Source organism: Ixodes scapularis, unplaced genomic scaffold, assembly GCF_016920785.2.
Source record: "Ixodes scapularis isolate PalLabHiFi unplaced genomic scaffold, ASM1692078v2 PGA_scaffold1__304_contigs__length_218370807, whole genome shotgun sequence".
NCBI classification, from domain to species: domain Eukaryota; kingdom Metazoa; phylum Arthropoda; class Arachnida; order Ixodida; family Ixodidae; genus Ixodes; species Ixodes scapularis.
The window spans coordinates 8,564,286-8,584,209 of NW_024609846.1; the positions used below are offsets into that span (position 1 = coordinate 8,564,286).

The 19,924-nt window shown below is 46.6% G+C and overlaps 1 protein-coding gene and 1 pseudogene across 1 annotated transcript; both read left to right on the top strand.

Annotated features, from left to right (window-relative positions):
* Nucleotides 1-7,411: 7,411 nt before the first annotated feature.
* Nucleotides 7,412-8,228, top strand: LOC121836023 (annotated as a pseudogene).
* A 2,553-nt stretch (nt 8,229-10,781) lies between these two features.
* Nucleotides 10,782-13,229, top strand: LOC121836025 (zinc finger MYM-type protein 1-like). The gene has a single exon (XM_042290642.1). It carries the CDS (start codon nt 10,782-10,784, stop codon nt 13,227-13,229), a length of 2,448 nt encoding a protein of 815 aa, XP_042146576.1.
* Nucleotides 13,230-19,924: the final 6,695 nt, after the last annotated feature.

Genomic DNA, 19,924 nt, shown 5'->3' on the forward strand with positions numbered 1-19,924 from the left:
CTCTTTGCCCTTTTATGGCGCCCCACCCTTCCAAACCCCGTTCAGGGCACGCCCTTAAAAGGCGCTGCCCCGAACAAAAAACCATAGACAAAGAATGTGAAGTAGAAACGTTTACTAAGTTTTTCATCGTTCATTCGCTGGATGAACAAAGACCTGTTTCCAAGCTGTCACCTTTTATTGTAGCAAAGGTGCTAGAAAACCTTGTAGGGTTTTCCTACAAGGCTAAAAAACAGCACACTGGAGACCTTCTCGTGGAAGTGAATACAAAAAAACAAAGTGACGCACTTCTTAAACTGACTACCATCGTTGACGTGAAGGTGTCGGTGAGTCCTCATCGCACACTAAATACTGTCCGTGGAGTCCTCTCTGAGGACGACTTCTTGCACACAAGTGAGGAAGAACTCCTCGAGGGACTCCAGGGTGCCGGTGTCGTCGCCGTGAACGCATTATGTTTAGGAAAGATGGCGAACAAATTCCTTCGAGACATGTTATCCTGACGTTTGAAAGACATACCCTCCCCGAGACAGTCAAGGCAGGATACTTGAACTGCCGCATTCGCCCGTACGTCCCCAACCCCCAGCGGTGCTTCCGTTGCCAGCGTTTTGGTCATGGAACACGCAGCTGTCGAGGGAAGGAGACGTGTGCGAAGTGCGGTAGTCAAGGTCACGTTTCCGATACTTGCGAGGCGGCTGTGGCCCTCTGCGCTAACTGCGGTGGACCACATCCTGCTTATTATCGTGCATGTCCCTCTTGGAAGCTAGAGAAGGAAATTCTTACCATCAAAGTTAAAGAAAACATATCATACCCAGAAGCCAAGAAGCGGTTCTCCTTTTTGTCAAAGGGGAGTTTTGCCGAGGTGGTGCGCAGGGGCCCTGCACCACGCTCGGAGTCAAGGGCCACCCAGGTCTCTCCCGAGATCTTGGCGGCCGACTGCAGGGCCCCAGCTCCCCGACAGGAGCAGCGGCTGCTTCCTCCAGCCCCTGGTGGTAGCAAGCGTGCTGCTCCTCCTTCCAGGGACAGGCCGGCAGCAGCCGCGCCTGCCCCCTCTCCTAGGTCGCCCCCTGGGGAGACGGAGCGAGCTTCTCGCTCTTGCTCGCTAGAGAGGGCCCCCCTACCGAAGGAGCAGCATGGTGCCCATGCAGCTCCTGTGAAAGGAGGGGACCAGACGAGCTCAGACGACCCGTCGCCCAGTTCGTCTGCAACCCCCCAGCCGGTCGTGGTCGGGGTTTGCCCCCCCGCACACCTGGCCGGACAAGCGCTGTTTTAAAAGCAACGGATACCTCTCAGGAGGTGGAGATGTCAACAGATGCTGACAATCTGTCCACTCCTGGGTCCGACCAGGACAATATGGAGAGGGAAACGCCCTCCAGTAAACATAAAAAGAATAAGAAGCCTGTTGTCCCACCCAAATGATGATCCCAATGTCTTCCACGTAGTTTGTGTTGACTTTACAGTCTTACTTATTTTACTAAGTTTATTTTTCAGTTTTATATTTACATACCTTTTATAGATGACTAAGTTACATTTTATGCAATGGAACTGTCGCGGTATTTTAAGAAATATTGATGATGTCAACTATTTTATGGATCAGCTTCGACCCATCGCTCTCGCCTTGCAAGAAACCCATCTTAACACTAATTATTTTAATATTTTAAGACGTCATCAGGTTTTTAGAAAAGATCGCCCCTCTTCCACCCCTTCTGGTGGTGTTGCAGTGGTCGTACAGAGGGGAGTTGCTTGTTCTCAAGTCCCCCTCTGCACGCCCCTGGAAGCTGTTGCAGTACGTCTCCTTCTAGACCGCCTTGTAACAATTGTTTCCTTATACTTGCCACCTAATGCTCCTTTAAACCTTCAAGAGCTTCAGGGACTTATAGGACAGCTCCCACAACCGTTTTTAATTTTGGGGGATTTTAACGCTCATCATCCTATGTGGGGTAGTACCCGTCAAGACTCCCGTGGTGGTGTGATTGAACGTCTTTTATTGTCTTCGGGGTTATGCCTTCTTAATGGGAGAGAGCCAACGTTTTTTAGTGCGGCACACAACTCATTTACATCCATCGATCTTTCTATTGCTTCACCTTCATTGCTTCCTTGCTTTTCCTGGAAGGTTCTTCATAACCCTTTTGGAAGTGATCACTATCCAGTTGTTTTAGAGAGTACCGTTCCATTGCCTAATCTTTTAAAGAGGGTCCCTAGGTGGAAATTAGACAAGGCGGACTGGGCGCTTTTTAATCTTCACTCCACTTTAGATCCTTCGCTTCTTTCGTCTATGTCCCCTGAGAACGCTACACTTTATGTTACTGAGCAGATACTAAAGGCTGCTCAGCAGTCCATTCCACAAAAATCTGGTAATATACCCAAGAAATGTAAACCTTGGTGGAATAAGGAGTGTGCGACAACCCTGGCGGACCAAAATAGGGCGTGGGGCCGATTTCGTAGATACCCCACTCCAAGCAACCTTGTTGATTTCAAGCGACGAAAAGCCAAGGCTCGTTGGACTAGGAAGCAGGCAAAGCGGAAGTCATGGATGAAGTATCTCTCTTCTTTAACCAGCTTTGTCCCAGCTAAAGAGGTCTGGGACCGATACCGGAAAGTAAATGGGGATTACAGGTGCTTTGCCATTCCAACATTTAATGCTCCTTCTTCATCACTAAAAGATATTGGTAACATACTCGGGGAAAATTTTTATAATTCGTCTAGTTCGGCCAACTACAGTGTCACCTTCAGACAGTTAAAAGCTCGTGCAGAACGACAAAAGCTTCTCGTATCAGGAGAAAATTCAGCATCCTATAACCAACCATTTACGAGATGCGAGCTTGAGATGGCTCTTAATGTGACAAAGCTCTCGGCCCCTGGTCCTGATGGAATTCATTATGAAATGCTGCACCGCCTTTCTCCGGAGTCCCTTGAAAATCTTCTCCTGTTTTTTTAATCTTTTGTGAGAAAAGGCATGTTTCCCTCAGGCTTGGAAACATGCACAGATCATCCCCCTCCTAAAGCCTAACAAAGACCCCTCACAACCATCAAGCTACCGCCCAATTACACTGATAAGCTGCCTTGGGAAAACATATGAAAGGCTTATAAACAGGCGACTGGTCTACATGTTAGAAAGCCAGAGGGTCTTTGATAAAAATCAATGTGGATTCCGCCAAGGTCGATCTACCCTTGACCACTTAGTTCGCCTAGAAACTGTGATACGTGAAGGATTTGTAAACAGGCAGCACTGTGTTGCAGTTTTTTTCGACTTAGAAAGGGCATATGACACAGCATGGAGGTATGGAATTCTCCGAAACCTGTATGCCTGTAATATTCGTGGCCGTATGCGGCGAAGCATAAAGGAATATCTGACAGACAGGACTTTCCAAGTTCGTCTCGGCTCAGCCCTATCTGATTCCTTTGTTCAAGAAAATGGAGTCCCCCAAGGGGGTGTTTTAAGTGTGACTTTGTTTTTGCTAACAATGAATTCACTCGCACAACTGCTGCCACCCTTTATATCATATTCTCTTTATGCTGATGATATACAGATTTCATCATCGTCTTGTAACCTTTCTAGTTGTGAGCGCCAGTTGCAGTTAGCCATAAACAAACTGTCCAAGTGGGCCGACGAAAATGGGTTCAAGTTCTCTGCTTCAAAAACAGTCTGTGTCCCTTTTTCTCTGCGACGCGGGCTGTCTTTGGATCCATCCCTGGAATTGAATGGAACTCCTATACCTGTTAAGAAGGAGCACAAATTTCTTGGTGTAATATTTGATAGAAAGCTTAATTTTATTTCCCACCTTAAAGCGCTCAAGCAAAAATGCCTTCAGTCAACAAACCTTCTGAAAGTTTTATCTCACAAGTCTTGGGGGTCTGATAGAAAATGTATCCTACAGCTATACAATGCCCTTGTACGATCCCGTCTTGACTATGGTGCAGTAGTGTATGGATCGCCTCGGCCCTCTGCCCTTAAGATGTTGGACTCGGTTCATCATCTTGGCTTGCGACTGGCAACAGGAGCTTTCCGGACATCCCCCGTCCTTAGTTTGTATGCAGAATCTAATGAGCTGTCCCTGAACAAACGACGTACATATCTTAGTCTAACATATGCTTACAAGATTCTGGCCGATCCTCAGCATCCGACTTACTCTTCCCTCACAATGTCAAGGTTCTATCGCCTTTTTGAAAATAAATCAAGCATTGTAAGACCGCTAAGCTTCCGCATTGAACATCTTCGCTCCTCGCTGGACCTTTCTCTGGACCAGGTCGTCCTCGTTCGGAAAGTCAACGGTATTCCACCTTGGAAAACACAGCGAGTTGAATCCGACTGGTCTCTCGCAAAGTTCAACAAACACGGCATTTCCCATGCTGTAATTAAGCAAGAGTTTGGAGAACTGCGAAATAAGTATGATGGTTATCTTCATGTTTATACTGATGGTGCCAAGACCTCCTCTTTTGTCGGTTGTGCTGTGTATTCTGAAAGCTTCTCCAAGGTTCAACGACTTGATTGTATCGCCAGCATTTTTACTGCGGAGCTCTATGCGGTATCAATGGCGATTGAATATATTATCAATAGTAAAATACTGAGGGCAGTCCTGTTTGTTGACTCTCAAAGTGTGATTCTTGCAGTTTGCTCTTTTAAAGATACTAAAAATATGCTTGTACAACAAATTCGATATAAACTTAACTCTGCTTTGCATGGGGGTCAAAATATAAAATTTTGTTGGGTGCCCAGTCATACTGGCATTCATGGCAATGAAGAAGCCGACAAACTTGCAGGGTCTGCTGGGAACCTTCCACAATCGCTCTCCTGTCTACCCTATCAAGATATTAAACCCTTGGTGAAGTCCTCAATTCTTCATTCTTGGCAATTGGAATGGGACATGGAGTGCGATAACAAGCTTCATGTTACCAAACCTGCATTGGGAGTCTGGGAAAGTTCTTCATGCAAGAGCCGACTTCATGAAACGTTGTTGTGCCGCCTGAGAATTGGACACTCATTTATAACTCATAGGTATCTGCTTTCAGGAGAAGATCCACCTGTGTGTGATCAGTGTGGTGACAGGCTCACTGTTTTGCATATCTTGTGGCAGTGTCCCGGCCTTCAGTCCAAGCGCCGCATTCATTTCCCTGAATTTTTCCAATATCATATCCCATTTCATCCTGCTCTCCTTGTGGGAGAGAATCCTCTAGTCTCTTTTGAACGGGTAATGAAATTTCTTAGCAGTATTGGCCTTTTACACCGACTCTAGCCTTTTGGTCAATCTTTTGTAAAACTTTTCCTTTAATACAATTATCTTTACAATTAGTTTGGCGCAGATGGCCTCGCAGCTTTTGCGCCATTAACCCCCAAAATCTCTCTCTCTCACGTCCAGCTTCACTGGGACCGCATTCGAGACGTCAACGCCGTCACGCGCGCCTCGCCAACTTCGAACAGCCTCCAGCTGAACTTGAGCGGCTTCTGGAAAGATTCAAGCATATTTTCAGCGACGAGCTCGGCAAAATCAATGGTGAGAAAGCCCGTCTTTATTTCAAAAAGGATCAAAACCTAGATTTTTGAAGGTTAGAACGGTACCGTTTGCATTACGTGCAGCCGTAGAAGACGAACTTAATACGCTTGAAACATTAGGCATAATCTCTCCCGTTGCCAGCAGTTAGTTTGCGACGCCTGTAGTGCCAGTCATCAAACGTGATGGTTCTATTAGACTTTGCGGCTACTATAAAGTCACGCTAAACCCAATCCTAGACTCCGAGAGCTATCCGCTCCGTAAATTCGAAGAATTATTTGCTGTCCTGGCCGGAGGAAAAAAGTTCTCGAAGCTAGACCTCAACCGTGCATACCAGCAGGTAGAAATGGATGAGTCATCTAAGAGTTACCTAACTTTGAACACTCACAAGGGGCTCTACGTCGTAAGTCGCCTTCCGTTTGGCATCGCGTCCGCACCGGCGATATTCCAGCGAATAATGGACAATATCTTGAAGGGTCTCGAAGGAGTCACTTGTTACATCAGTGACATTATGGTAACAGGAAAAACTGACGAAGAACACTTCCGCAATTTGGAGGCTGTGTTGCAACGGTTATCTGGGATAGGCGTCAAAGTAAAACTGTCGAAATGATAATTTTTCAAGGATAAGCTGCAGTACTTGGGGCCTATCGTAAGCCGACGGCGTTCAGCCAGCCACTGATAAGGTCGAAGCTATCATGAAAGCGCCGAGGCCAGCTGACACGCACCAGTTGAAGTCGTTGCTGGGACTAGTGAATTACTACGGAAAATTTATTCCTAACCTTGCCAGCGTGGTTGCACCTCTCAACCGGCTTTTGCGCGGCGACGTGCGCTGGTCATGGAGCGACAAATGTTAATTAGCGTTCCTGGAAGTGAAGAGGCTGCTGTCCTCTCCGCCGGTGCTGACTCATTACGATCCTGGAGCACCGTTGCAGCTGTCCGGCGACGCCTCAGCGTACGGCGTCGGCGCGGTCCCGTCTCACGTCGCTCCAGATGGGCAGTGTCGTCCGATTGCTTAAGCGTCACGGACTTTGACTAAAGCGGAAGAAGGCTACAGCCAAATAGAAAAGGAAGCGTTAGCACTGGTATTCGGTGTAAAACGATTTCATTACTACCTCTATGGGTGCAGTTTTGTTCTTGTAACGGACCATAGGCCCTTGCAGACCATCCTGGGATCGAAGACCGGCATCTCTACCCTAGCAGCAGCCAGACTACAGCGCTGGGCAGTTCTCCTTTCCGCGCACACATTTACGCTAAAGTACAAGTCATCAAAGGAAAATGCCAATTCAGATTGTTTATCACGCCTGCCTCTTCAAGGTCAAAACGGCCTTAACGAAGAGCCGTCAGAAGAATGTTTCTTCTTACTACGCTTCAGTACGCTACCGGTTAACCACCATGACGTGGCTCGCGAGACAAAGACCCGGTGTTGAAGCAGATCGTGCAGTACGTGGAGAACAGTTGGCCGAATCGCGCCGAGTGACGATCTAAAGCCTTTTTTCTACAGGCGCTGCGAGTTCTCATTGCAGCAAGGGTGCCTAATGCTTGGTACCCGTATCGTCATTCCGCGACGTTTCCAGTCCTTCATGCTTGAGGAGTTGCACTAAGGACACCACGGAGTTGTCAGGACAAAGGAGCTGGCACGAAGCTCCGTGTGGTGGCCGACAATTGATCAGGTCATCGAGCGACAGGTAGGCGCATGCCAGCCTTGCCAGCTGCAGCGTAATTTGCCTTGCCCTGCTCCGCTACACCCGTGGGCGTGGCCCACTCGTCCCTGGGAACGAGTCCACGTGGATTTTGCGGGACCTTATAGAGGCGTCATGCTGTTTGTTGTTGTGGATGCTCATTCGAAATGGCTGGAAGTCTTCACAATGAAGCAGACAACGACCGAACGAAACATAAACTTTTTGCACGAACTATTTTGTCGTTTTGGGTTCCCAGAAACGCTCGTGTCAGATAATGGACCACACAATTCACGTCTGCTGAATTTGCAAGCTACATGCGCAGGATCGGTACACGTCATATTCGCACGGCACCGTACTATCCAAGTAGTAATGGCCAAGCGGAACGTTTTGTCCAGTCTTTGAAGGCCGCACTGCGCAAGGATATCGCCCTCCCAGTGAACGAGGCACTGGCGGACTTTCTTTTGGCTTACCGGAACACGCCGCACACTAAAAGCGGGGAAGCGCCAGCCGTCCTATTGCTTGGCAGGCGTCTCCGCACACAGCTAGATGTTGTCGAGCCTTCAACCAGGGAGACTGTTTCTGCAAGGCAGTTTACCCAGACGCTAAAACGGCGTTCAAATGGTCGGCTTGGTAACGGTTCTCGGTAGGCGACAGTGTGCGGGTCCGAAATTTTCGACCTGGTGACAAGTGGTTTAGAGCCACGATTTTAGCCCAAACGGGGCCGGTATCCTACAAGTTGTGCGTAACCACGCCGCGAGGTGTGTTTCAGTGGGTGCGGCACAAGGACCACATTGTTCTGGTGCCACCGGAAGGGGACATCTCCACGTCACTGGGACCTTTCAGGAATCCGAAGTACCAGAAGCCTGCCTGCAGACTCCAGCACCACAAGAAGTGGCTCCTGCTCGACCACCACCAGCGGAACCAGCTCAGCAGGAGGAGCGGCGATACCCTTCTCGCCAACGAAGACCACCGGACCGCTACGCGCCCTAGCCTATTGTTGAGTGTAGAACAAACTTATTTAGGCCCGAGGATTGTTATGTTTATACGCGCGTTTCAGCACGTATGACGCGCCCCTGTTTTCTTTTGATCGCTCCTCCGCTGCCTACCCTTTTCCTCTCTGATAACATGTTATAAGTTACGCATGCCTGCCGGCCGCGCGCTCTTCTAGCTCGCTCCGTCATGGAATAAAGTCATTCCACCTCGCCACTCGCCGAGCTGCTCTCTTCAATCCTGTTCGTCCACTCGCACGAACACTACACATAGTCTATCAATTTTTCTAAGCGCAAAAGGGTTGTTGTTTGGTTAAAAGTTCAGGATTTTTTTATGCTTTCCATTGATGTTGGATATAGAGAAGACGGAACGGCCAGTCTTGTTTATATCCAATTTCGTTTGCTACTACTTCGTGAAAATGCAATAGTCGTTAGTGTCATCAACAAAAGGTTTCAAAGTTATCGCGGGATTTGAGCCTTTAATCATCAGGAGGGGCCCAGCCATACTGAACTCAAGAAACCATTGGTAAAATGTATGTTCTCTTTTCTTCCTTGAGATAAACAAAAATTATTTAAAAGTTAGTCGTTATGTGTTTTGAAGTTATATGACATCTGCTTCTGAGCGAAGTTGAAGCAGATATATTGATTAGCTTTAGCGTTCTGTACCTAAACTGGGATCAACCTTCTGCATTTCAATTCGCGTGTTACTTTTGCTAAGTAATGGGCCAAAATTGTCACATTCCCACTTGACGACAATATAATTCAGTGTCTAATTTTAGTAACATTCTTTTTGAATCTCGTCAGGCTCATGCCAATTTTGACATACAGTTTTTTGCAGCAAAAAGAAGCAGGCCTTGTGATTAACCCCTAGGAGCAGAACAGTATTAATAATATTAATGTCTTTATTCCCAACAAATACAATCATAAACGTGAAATGGGGGAACACAGCATCGTTGCATGCTCGAAAAGCCTGATCGTTAGCAGTCATACAATGCATTTTCCAACCATGCTATCAACAGCTTCCAGTGGTATTGATAATTGTGAAAAAAAGTTGATCATGGGCGAAAGTTTATCAATTTCGGAAGATAATATTACATGATTATAATGCAATGAAATGCAAAGGTGCCAGCGAGCTGGAGAGGTCCCGGGTTCGATACGCAGACCAGGCGGATTTTTGCGGTCGCGCACCAGTCACCTAGCTGTGTTTGGAGATTTGTGTTTGTCCTTTGTCCCTCTTGTTCCCCTTCTCCAGAGATTATTTTCGTCATAATATTACACATTTTCTTATGAAATATTTCGATCTCCACATTAAATTGAACTTTATAATCGTCTTCACTAAACCTAAATTTAAAAGACGCTTTAGCTTTTGTTGTTAAATTTCTTTTTAATTTACAGGGGCGGTGCGACGCTGAAATACCGTTGAAAATTAATCTTTTGACGTTCATAAGCTACGAAACAAGGGTTAGTTTTACAGCGTCAGCTGTACTGGGCTTGTTGTACAAGGTGAGTATCGTGTTTCCAAAAACGAACGCTGCACGCGCACGGCTATGCAGGCGGCTTTGGAGCTGGGAGAGCGCGAGCACAGCAGTGATACGAACATGGGCGTCCGGAAGGGGGGGCAAGGGGGGGCGGTTGCCCCCCCCCCCCCTGCAACATTGGAGCATTTTTTTTTTTTTTTTTTTTTAGTTTGAGCATGCATTGGTAAAAAGCTACTCAACTTTTGCCAACACACTGGAGTTCTCCATATGACAAGAAGTCCGCCCTATCCGTACAAAACGCCCTTTAGGATTGCGAGCCGACTTTACATGTCACATATTATGACTGATCTAGCCCGTCAGGTCCCGGTGGTGAAGGAAACACTGGCTGGCTATTGAAGATATTTATGATAGAGGACAATTCTAAGCTGAAAGTTCGATGCTATTTTTTTCTTATGAATTTCATGGATTTTGCATTCTTATATCGTACAGTAGAGTTTTTGTATCAAATTGCCCACTACATTTCGGGGGAACAAAGTACCATTCGCACGTGGCTTCACATCTCTTTGTATCCCCCCCCCCCCCATCCCAAACCCTCAAAACCTGAACCATAAATTCGCCCCTGGAAAAACTTGTACTGCATTCAAGGTTGAGGGAGTAGTACCTTTTAATACGAACCGTTTCAACGAAACTAAGTTGCTACGCCATCATTTTTAGATTCCAGTTAAATCAAACCGAAACCAAATTTGATGAATTGTTATCTATCTTAATAGTAAGGTTAATTAATTATATACGCTGTTTTTATTGCTGAAAGTCTTTAATACGTGACATAATATACCTTGCCTTGTTTTCTGTGTATAAGAACGAGTGTCAGACACTTCAGACGAATGAAAGCAACAAAAACACCAGGGTAGCCGCATAGTCATCGACACGACTGCGATCTGCCGGTACTGCGCGGGCTTCGGTGTTCTGTACGCCGTGCTGGGATTTGCTGGCGTGGAGTGAAGAATTGAACAAACAACGATTCCAAAGACGTAAGCTACTGCCCGCTATGACTGTTCACTGTGTCCGTTACAATCAATCCGTCCATTTCGCCTGTTCGCCATCTCCCACGAGGCACTTTCTAGTCACCTTTGCCTAGCGCGATCCGAAACAATGGACATTCGACACTTCTTCAAGCGTCAGCAGATGTGTGACGAAGTGTTATCAAGTTGTCCTGCTGAAGATCCTGGTGTGACATGTTTCAACGTTGCCACATCTGACCAAAGTGAAGCAAGCTTTCATCAGCAGACAGCAGCTGACATCGTCGAGTCTACGAGAGGGACTGCACCAACGGTGAGCTCCCACGACGTAGTAAGCTACGATGATTCCCCTTCCCCTTGTTTGGGTTTAAACCAAGGTGACTCCAGCAAGGAAGCAACTCGGGTCTTTAATAATTATGACTTGGGAGAGTTTCTAGACAAAGCTAAACACCCGAGCATCCCGGACTCTTTGAAGTTACGCCTTCTTAAAGGCCCATGGACGCCAGATGTTAAGTACGACTTTAAGAAAGATGTAACATCTGTCAAAAGAAGTTTCCGCTACCAATGGCTGGCAGATTACTCCCCTTGGCTTGCGTACTCAGCGACAGCGAAAGGCGCCCTTTGCCGTTACTGCGTCACTTTTCCCCCGAATGTTCACCGCGGCACTCAAGGTAGCTTTATCGTGCGTGCTTTCATGAACTACAAAAAGATGCATGAGGCGTGCAGGGATCACGTAAAGTCCCAATGGCACCAGGAAGCAATGGCAGCCTCACAAGACTTTATGAATGTAATGATGAGCAAGCAGCTACCCGTTGCACAGCAGCGGAACAGAGCACTGCATCACCAAGTTGAAAAGAACCGCGAGAAACTATTTCCTATAGTTTCCACCATCATCTTTTGCGCAACGCATGACTTGCCTATTCGCGGGAAGCAGTCTGACAGTGGAGTCTTCAACGATCTCCTTGATTTTCGGGTGGAAGCTGGAGATGCTCGACTTCAGGAACACTTCGCTTCTTGTGCTGGCAACGCAAAGTACACTTCTGTCCGGATCCAGAACGAGATCATCACAATCTGTGGCGACATCCTGAGAGAGCAAATTGTGTCCGAAGCTAACACAGCGTTGGCTTTCTCCATCCTTGCGGATGAAACGGCGGACATTGGAGGAACAGAACAGCTGTCTATAGGGATTCGCTTTATTGACAAGGCGGGAACCGAGGCATTCGTTCGGGAGCAGTGTATGGGATTTTTAGAGCTGGAACAACTGAACTCCGCTTGCATCGCCGCTACAATCTTGAAGTTTTTGAAGGATGCCGGGCTGATTCTGTCGAACCTCGTTGGACAGGGATACGATGGATGCTCTACAATGGCTGGAAAAGAAGCTGAAGTAAACAGGATAATACAGAAAGAGCTTCCTAAGGCACTATTCTTCCACTGCGCAAGCCACAAACTCAATCTCGTGATCAACGATCTGAACGAGGTCTCTGAAATTCGAAACACGATAGGGGTCATCAAACAAACCATAAACTTCTTCCGTGAGAGCGTTCTCCGAAGGAAATTGGTGCCCAACATTCCGATGCTGTGTGAAACAAGGTGGTCTGCAAAATACAAGTCAATTCGGATCTTCTCTGAGCATTACGTGGCCATAGTCGAAGCGCTCGAGGACCTGGCATCAATGGAATCAAGCTCGAATGCTGCAACGAGGGAACGCGCTCATATCCTCCACTGCGCAACAACGAGCTCATCTTTCATCGTCTGTTTGCACATTGTCGCGAAGTACAGCGCACGGCTGGAACCCGTTACGAACATTTTGCAGAGTGTATCCATGAATTTCCATTCTGTACACAACCACATCACTGAGCTGCAGAATATTTTTCGCGGCCACCGGACCAACGCTGAAGAGCAGTTCTCGGATATCATGAAGACAGCAAGTGAAGCGGCCAATCATCTAGGCGTGTTGATATCTGTACCCAGACAAGCCTCACGGCAGGCCCACCGAGACAACTACGGGATACAGTTGCCGGAAGAGTATTACCGCGTGGCAATATATGTGCCGTACTTGGACTCTCTCAATGCTTCTTTGTCTCGCCGCTTTTCTGAAAGCAACAAGAAGAGCTACAGACTTCTCCAGCTGCATCCAGCAAGAATGAAGCACTTGAGTCGCGTTGAGTTTGCTGTTCTCGCCGATGAACTCCAAGGCTTTTACGGCATCGACAACTTCAAGGAAGAGGGCATCTCCTGGTATGAGATGTGGCTCAACAGAACTGGGGACTGCTCAGAAATATCTTATCCCGAACTTCTGCTTCAGGCAAAGACGTTCTTCCCCGCTGTCGCAAACGCCATCGAGGTGGCTCTTGCCTTACCAGTTACCACCTGCACTGTCGAACGCTCGTTCAGTACACTAAGGAGAGTGAAGACGTGGCTACGTTCAACTATGAGGAACGATAGGCTGGACGGCCTTTGTATGACGAGCGTACACCGGGAGTGTGTAATGAAACACAAGGACGACTTTATCACCCGTGTAATCACGCAATTTGCCCAGAAAAATCCAAGGCGTCTGCAGCTGTTATTCAAGGAAGACTAACTACAGTCGCATGTTGGTGAACCTTTTGTGTTGCGTGCTGGTCATCAGTTCGCGTGAGCCGCGAACTCACGTTCACAGAGACTTGGCACTCTTGTTGTCAACATATTTTAATAATTTTTCTGCAATTTGAATAATTAAACTTAACGCTTTGTTCAATAACAAAATCCAGTCTATTTTTTAAGCTTGGCAGTTTACCTTGCCGTTTCTAATGTTTTTTTTTATCCTTGAAGTTTACACCAGAAATCGCGCATCTTTGGCAATTTCTTTTCCCTTAACCCCCCCCCCCCCCCCCCCTTTCCCCGGCCCTTTATGTGCACGGGTGCCCCCCCCTGGAAAAAGTTCTGTGGACGCCCATGGATACGAACACTGCCTACAATACAAAGCCGGAGCGCTCGGAGAGATAAAGTCATTCTACATCAGATCTGGCGTCCAAAGGATTAAATTTTCTGAGGCGTCGACTTCAATACCAGCGCCCTACCGCCCCCCCCCCCCCCCCCCTCCTCCTCCCCAGTTATTCAGACGGTCACGTCTTGTCACCCCATAGCTGAAATTGTCGCCTGGGCAGCGACGGAATGCCAAATTCGCAGGCGTCGGCGTTCGACGCCCAATAAAAAGCCCAGCGCGGTTTTTTTCTTCTTCTTTCGACATTTTCTTCCGTCGTCTTGGTCTTGACCGCGTCATTGTGCCAATAATGCACACTTGTTTTCCTTATACGTCTTCAACGGCACAGCGATTCAGTCGAAATATTGCGTACGTCGGTGCCAAAGTCATTACACCGGAGGCCCAAAGGTGACTGTGTTCCGATTTCCGAACGATAATGATCTTCATGATGTTTGGGTATACGAGCGATCCCGCGTGACAACTTCGCCATCTCGTGCCACACCAAGGTGAGAACGCCACTATTTTTTTAGTCGTTGTTTGCTCCTGTAGTCCTGTAGAAAGCAAAAGAAGCAGAAGTGTAGTCACACATGAGTGGAAGCAAAAGTGCGAGTGGCTTCGCGAAAGGGAACGTTTCGATATTCCAGAAGCTTGTCGTGCTGTTCCTTTGCGTAAACAATACGTGTAATGTCATCTGCTCTGCGTGTACGACTCATGTCGTCTGGCGCACGGTTATGACGTTTCATCAGTTTCCAAAAGCGCTTGAGTTCATCAATTGAATGAAACACACTGCTTTCACTCGTTTGTTCACTCACGTAGCCTCTTCGCTCTCGCTTACACGAAGTTTCTTTTATATTTTAAGTGTGCGAGCTTCACTTCACGGATGCTGAAGGTATTTGGAAAATTTCCGCGTCGACGACGATACCGGGCGCGTGTTGGCTGCGACACTGAGTTGTCCATGCCTCAGTAATGGAGCAGTTCCGTTGAAACACCCGGGATTCCCGATCTACGTGTCAAGTGCGCACAGCACGAGACAAGATACAAACTCAAATATGAAGTGAATGGATGCCGCTGCTCTGCAAACCGCCGTTGCAGAATTGTTTTTTGGTTGCGATTACTGTTATGCGTAGATGATTGCCTGTGAAATTATTTGTTTGCTCAAGTCTTGCGAAATTTAGGCTAGGGATACGTCAGAGGAATTTTGAAGGAGATAAATACCCAGTTTATTACTCCAGCTTTCGATGTAAATGCTTGAAGCTGCAGAGCTTTCTCTAGTATAATATTCCTAAGTTGTATATGTTTTTTTTATTATAACCACTGTTGTTCAGTTTCACGATAAAAAGAAGGCTCTAGGTACACCTAAGCACTTTCTATGAGTTCTGAATGCGAACGCATAAAAGCCGCTCGTCCGCTCTCTTATTTCATCTGCAGCGTACTTTCCGTCGCCGGGCAGCCCGCACTTTCTCCTGAGCGCGCTGACCTTGGACGCTCCGTGTTAACGGTGCTCTGACGGTCGCGCAGCGCCATGGGGTGAGCGGTCGTTGAAACTGACGCGCAGCGACAAATAAGAGCCTCGTCGAGGCACGCCAACCAATGGGATTAAAGCTGAAAATCGATCAGCTTTACTCTGCTTCTTTAGGATCGAAGAATTTAGGTGCCGTTGGCTTGCTTTTCGAGTGGTTTCATAGTTGAGAGCTGGCTTCACTTAGAGAAAGAATTTAAGGTGCCGTTTGGCGCGGCTCGCTCCACGAGACAGTTAATGCTTTCGCATTAAACAGCAAAATCTATGTAGCATTAAAGATGACGCACACGAAATATTCTAGTTTCATAAAATGTAAAGCTTTGGCCACCGCTCTGATAAGAATCTGACTCAACAACTGCACGGACTTTTCTTCAATTTATATTTGTTGTGCTTGCTCCTACAAATAAGCAGTGTTATGAAACATCAACTGTATTGCATTACGAAAATTTTTAATAAATTGCCTACCTATCGCAAGTAGCATTACAGGTGCCAAGTGCAGTTGAAGCCACGATAATGTTCGTTTAGCTGTTCGCGCGTGTGATGAAGAAGAAGTATTCCTGCGAAATGTATGTCAAGGTGTAAGACAGCCGTTTTTACTTACGGGCCTTTTTCATCAATAAACCTACTGAAGCTCAAGAATAACATTTTTGAAAAATAATTTTTTTACTTCGAAGGCAACATATTTAAGTACCTTAAGTTTTGTTGGCTTGCATATTCTCCTACTAGAAAGCTCGAGACCTGAGTCAGCATCTGAGTACTATTGCTCCTGAAACTGAGTCCCTCATTTGTAGCAATAAGTACACTATATTACCACAAACAAACCAATCACATCGTTCCTAAGAATCATGACGTGCGCAATTTCGTCTTGCGTTTTCTATGATTATGTATCATAACAATAATCTTCCAAAGGAATATTACTGTGTGCCGTTAAACATGTTTCTACTTCAATAATTGTGTATAGCTGGTATTTGATCTACTAAAGAAGTTGTGACTGTCAAACGTCCATTCGTACAGTACTCAGTCTACACTTCAAGCCTTTTTTTCTTTTTTTGCGTTATACCGGAAAGTATTTGATCGCCATCTGCGCAGTCAAATAGGTTCCCGGATCTCATTGGTGTTTATAAAATGACTTAGGTAAACATATAAAGTAGCGCAAAAACGAAAAGGACAACAAGTATACAAGACAAGCGCTAACTTTCAACTAGTTTTACTCAGGAACATCAAGCATATATATACACACGACAGGTAAAGCAGCACTACATAAAAGTTGACTAATTTTGTGCACAATCATTCAAATACTGAAACTCATTAAAATGAAGTACAATACAAGTGTCGCTGACACATGCCGTCCCACTCTTTTTAATAAAGAATGCTTCCAATAGCTCTCGAGCGACCGTCTCTCGGCTTTTTTTGTATGTTTAACTAAAATGAACCAGCTAGCCCAACAACGCACCCTACTAAATAAAATGACTTCTTGCTCATGGGTGCGTTGCTGTCTACTACACTCGTTCTTACGACAGCATATCCATCGCAATTCACTCACCTGTCTACTGTACCGCGACGTCCGTCGGCCAACGCCCGTGATGTCAGAGCAGGAGAACGACGACCTGATCTTCTAGGCAGTGCTGGTGACACCCTCTCTCGTTCGCTGATAATAGTCGGGTTTGAGGCGCACCTAGTTCGGCCAATTGCTGTTGCGCTGGGGCTACTGCAATCGCCCTCGTCGCCACCTGCTCTTTATCTCCTCAACTTACCTTCGGTCGCCCGTTTCCTCGGCGGTCTAAGCCTTTGCGCGCAAGAGTGGTGCGGCCGAGACATACGCCGGAGCAAGCAGCGGCTGCTCGACGGTGTAAACACGCCCGGGAGAAAGTTGTCAATGTGTAGGCACCGAAGGTCTCCCGCTGGGAGTTAGAATGGAACGCAGTCCATGTCAATATCTTGGTGTGCGTGCGTGTAAAGCGGCGCGTAGGTACGAATAGACCGATATCACTAAGCGCATGCGTGATGCCGCCACAACTTTAGTTCACACACTCTAAGAAAAGATGACTACCCTGGGTAGTCAAATGGCGCTTTGGAGGCTTTGACTACCCCGAAGGGCGAGTTACTAGCCTTTGGGCAAAGTGACGACACCAAACCGCTGTGGAATGACCACATTTCTGCAGGTAACGACAGGGGGATGGCCACTTTCGAATCCGATATTCACGTGCGGGCAGTCGTAAATGATATTAGTAACTTAGATAACTACAGAAAAACTATAAATTATATTCTTCCTTAGCTTTCGTGATCTTTTAAAGGGCAACTCCGCTCAATTCCGAAAAATTTAGGCTTCCATGTGACTCACATTCACAAAGTACTACTAAACAACTCTACGTCTTCGGATTCGCGAAATGTGGAATATTATTTTTGTAATCCTAGTTTAAACATCAGCAGATACCGAAACCGAAACTTCGGTTGCGTCAGACAACATTGGTCTCGGGTCGTCAGAGTCATGGCACGTCACGTCGAACCACGTGGTCTTGTGACGTTCAGGAGGGAGCGAGAAACAGGACACGCGACGCGCGCGGGTCTTTTTTTTTTTTTTTTTCTTGGACGCGGGCAGGTCGCTTCGCATGGCGTGGACGGTGATGGCCCGGGGGAGAGGGGGAAGGGGAGAAGACGAAAGAGGAGAAGCGGAGCGGAGAAACAGACCGATAAGCGCGCAGGGCAGTGCAAACTAGCGCATCCGCGTTACGGTGATCACGTGAGCGCCCGGTCAGCCAACACCGGGAGGGGAAACTCATGACGTCATCGTTCCATTTTACTCTGAGAAGTAAAAACAAGCAAAACGTGAGAATGACGTACACATGCCTCTGACGTAGTGGTTCAACGTTGGCCGCTCCAACTCCGTGGCATTGACTGCGCTGATGATTGCGCCTCGCGCCGCACGCTAGAGTTGGCAGATTTCGGCGACTTGGCTTGCTTGAAGGTTTGCTGGCCAGTTTATTAAATATATAAACGGAATTAGATCGTAATATTTGACATGGGGTCTTCCTATATGATACTGAAGAGGGCTACATAGTTTTCTAAATATCAAAAATGAAGCGGAGTTGCCCTTGAATGCTATACTTACGGGGTGCGAGGGTGCGGGTCCTACTAAGATGAGCTCGACCCTCGCGCGGCGCGTCTGGGAGTTCCGCCTTTCGCCGGTGGCACGCTGTAAGCGCCGTCACGTCCGAAATAAAAAGCACTGTCACTCGCTTTGTGTATCGGATTCCCAACGATATCTCTTCAGCGCTGTCATTCATTATCGCTTTGTGTATCGCAAGGGCGAAATGAAAGTAGAAACATTTCGTGCACATAAGACCCGTAGTGCTTAATGACGTGTCACCGGAACCACACTGGGGCTCCGGTGAACAACGCGCCACGCGCGGTTTCTGAGAAATAGTGAAACGTCACAAACTCGAAAAAAAATTTGTGTATTAGCACGACCATGCTCTTTATGAAAAACAACTGCAGCAACAGACCGACGCAGACATAGAGTAATCTACACAAGGTAAAGAGCGGACACTTCCATAGGCCCCAGCAACCCATTTAGCTGGCAAGAAGCGCACTCAGCGGCCGTCGTAGTCCCCAAGTGAATGAATGGAGTCGCAATAAAAACAAACTTACAGGATGGATGGATATCTAGTTGGGCGAAGTGTGTTGGGCGGTAGCCTGCGCCATCTGGTTTGCCACGAGTTATGTTTTTCCTACTATTCCCGCATGCCGAATTTCAACTATAATTACTTCACACGTATGTGTGAATCCTAATGCGCACAACTAATGGACAATACTATATACAGTTAACACTGACTTCACAAGCTAGGAAGCCCATCTAGGTTTCTGCTGCCCAGAACACCACCAGGGAGTAATCAGCAAAGTTTATTTTCGCAACAAAAAATATGATGGGCAGGTTGTACCTCGTATATAATTACAAAAACTACAAAACACAAGCGCAGTGTATCAAGGATTCACAAACAGTACAGCCTACAAAAGAACGACAAGCATATTATGGCATGCATGAAAATCTTATCAAACAACTGAAATTACAACTGCAATTGGATTGAAAGCCTTTTTTGTATTCTCAAGCAAGTTCCATGAAAGCCGCACACACACATATAACATATGCAGCATCAGCAACAAATACAAAAAAAAACTGGCCATGCAGTATTAAAGCTCGTTGATCCAATGCAATCTGTATGCTAATAAAAAGTTCAGCAAAAGAATTCTGAGATGCACGGTGACCAGAATGAGAAAAAGCACACAAGTAAATGCTTAAACGAGATTGCCACTAGCATAGGCCTACTTAGTTTGTAACATAGTCATTAAATAACCCTAACACAGCCTGCTCTGCACAATTAAACATACCTTGCTCCTGCTGATTTAAGTAACAATAATGACCAAAATAACAAGAACTGAAAGCCAGCCGACGGACTAATCCAGGTTTTACGTTCATGTCACGCTTAAGATGTCACATTTAACATGCAACTTTTAACATTACCACTACCATAAAAAGCACACGTGAAATGGCTGACAAAAGACTGCTACAAGCAGACTGGTGTACGGTGTACTTGCGAACCACTCATCACAAATGATTCCACCAAGGCTTAGCATGTAATCTGCACTGCCTAATTAAGTACACCTTACAGGGTGTCTACTAAATGACTTCTTCCAGAGCCCATGATTTTTCCAGGTTTTCCTTGACTATTTCGATAAAATTCCCTGGCTCTTCCTTCCTTCGAAGGATGACATTTTGGGCAATGCTATTCAGCAGAGC

Coding starts and splice junctions, on each gene's coding strand:
- LOC121836025 (XM_042290642.1), top strand. CDS start 10,782: ATGGACATTCGACACTTCTTCAAGCGTCAGCAGATGTGTGACGAAGTG.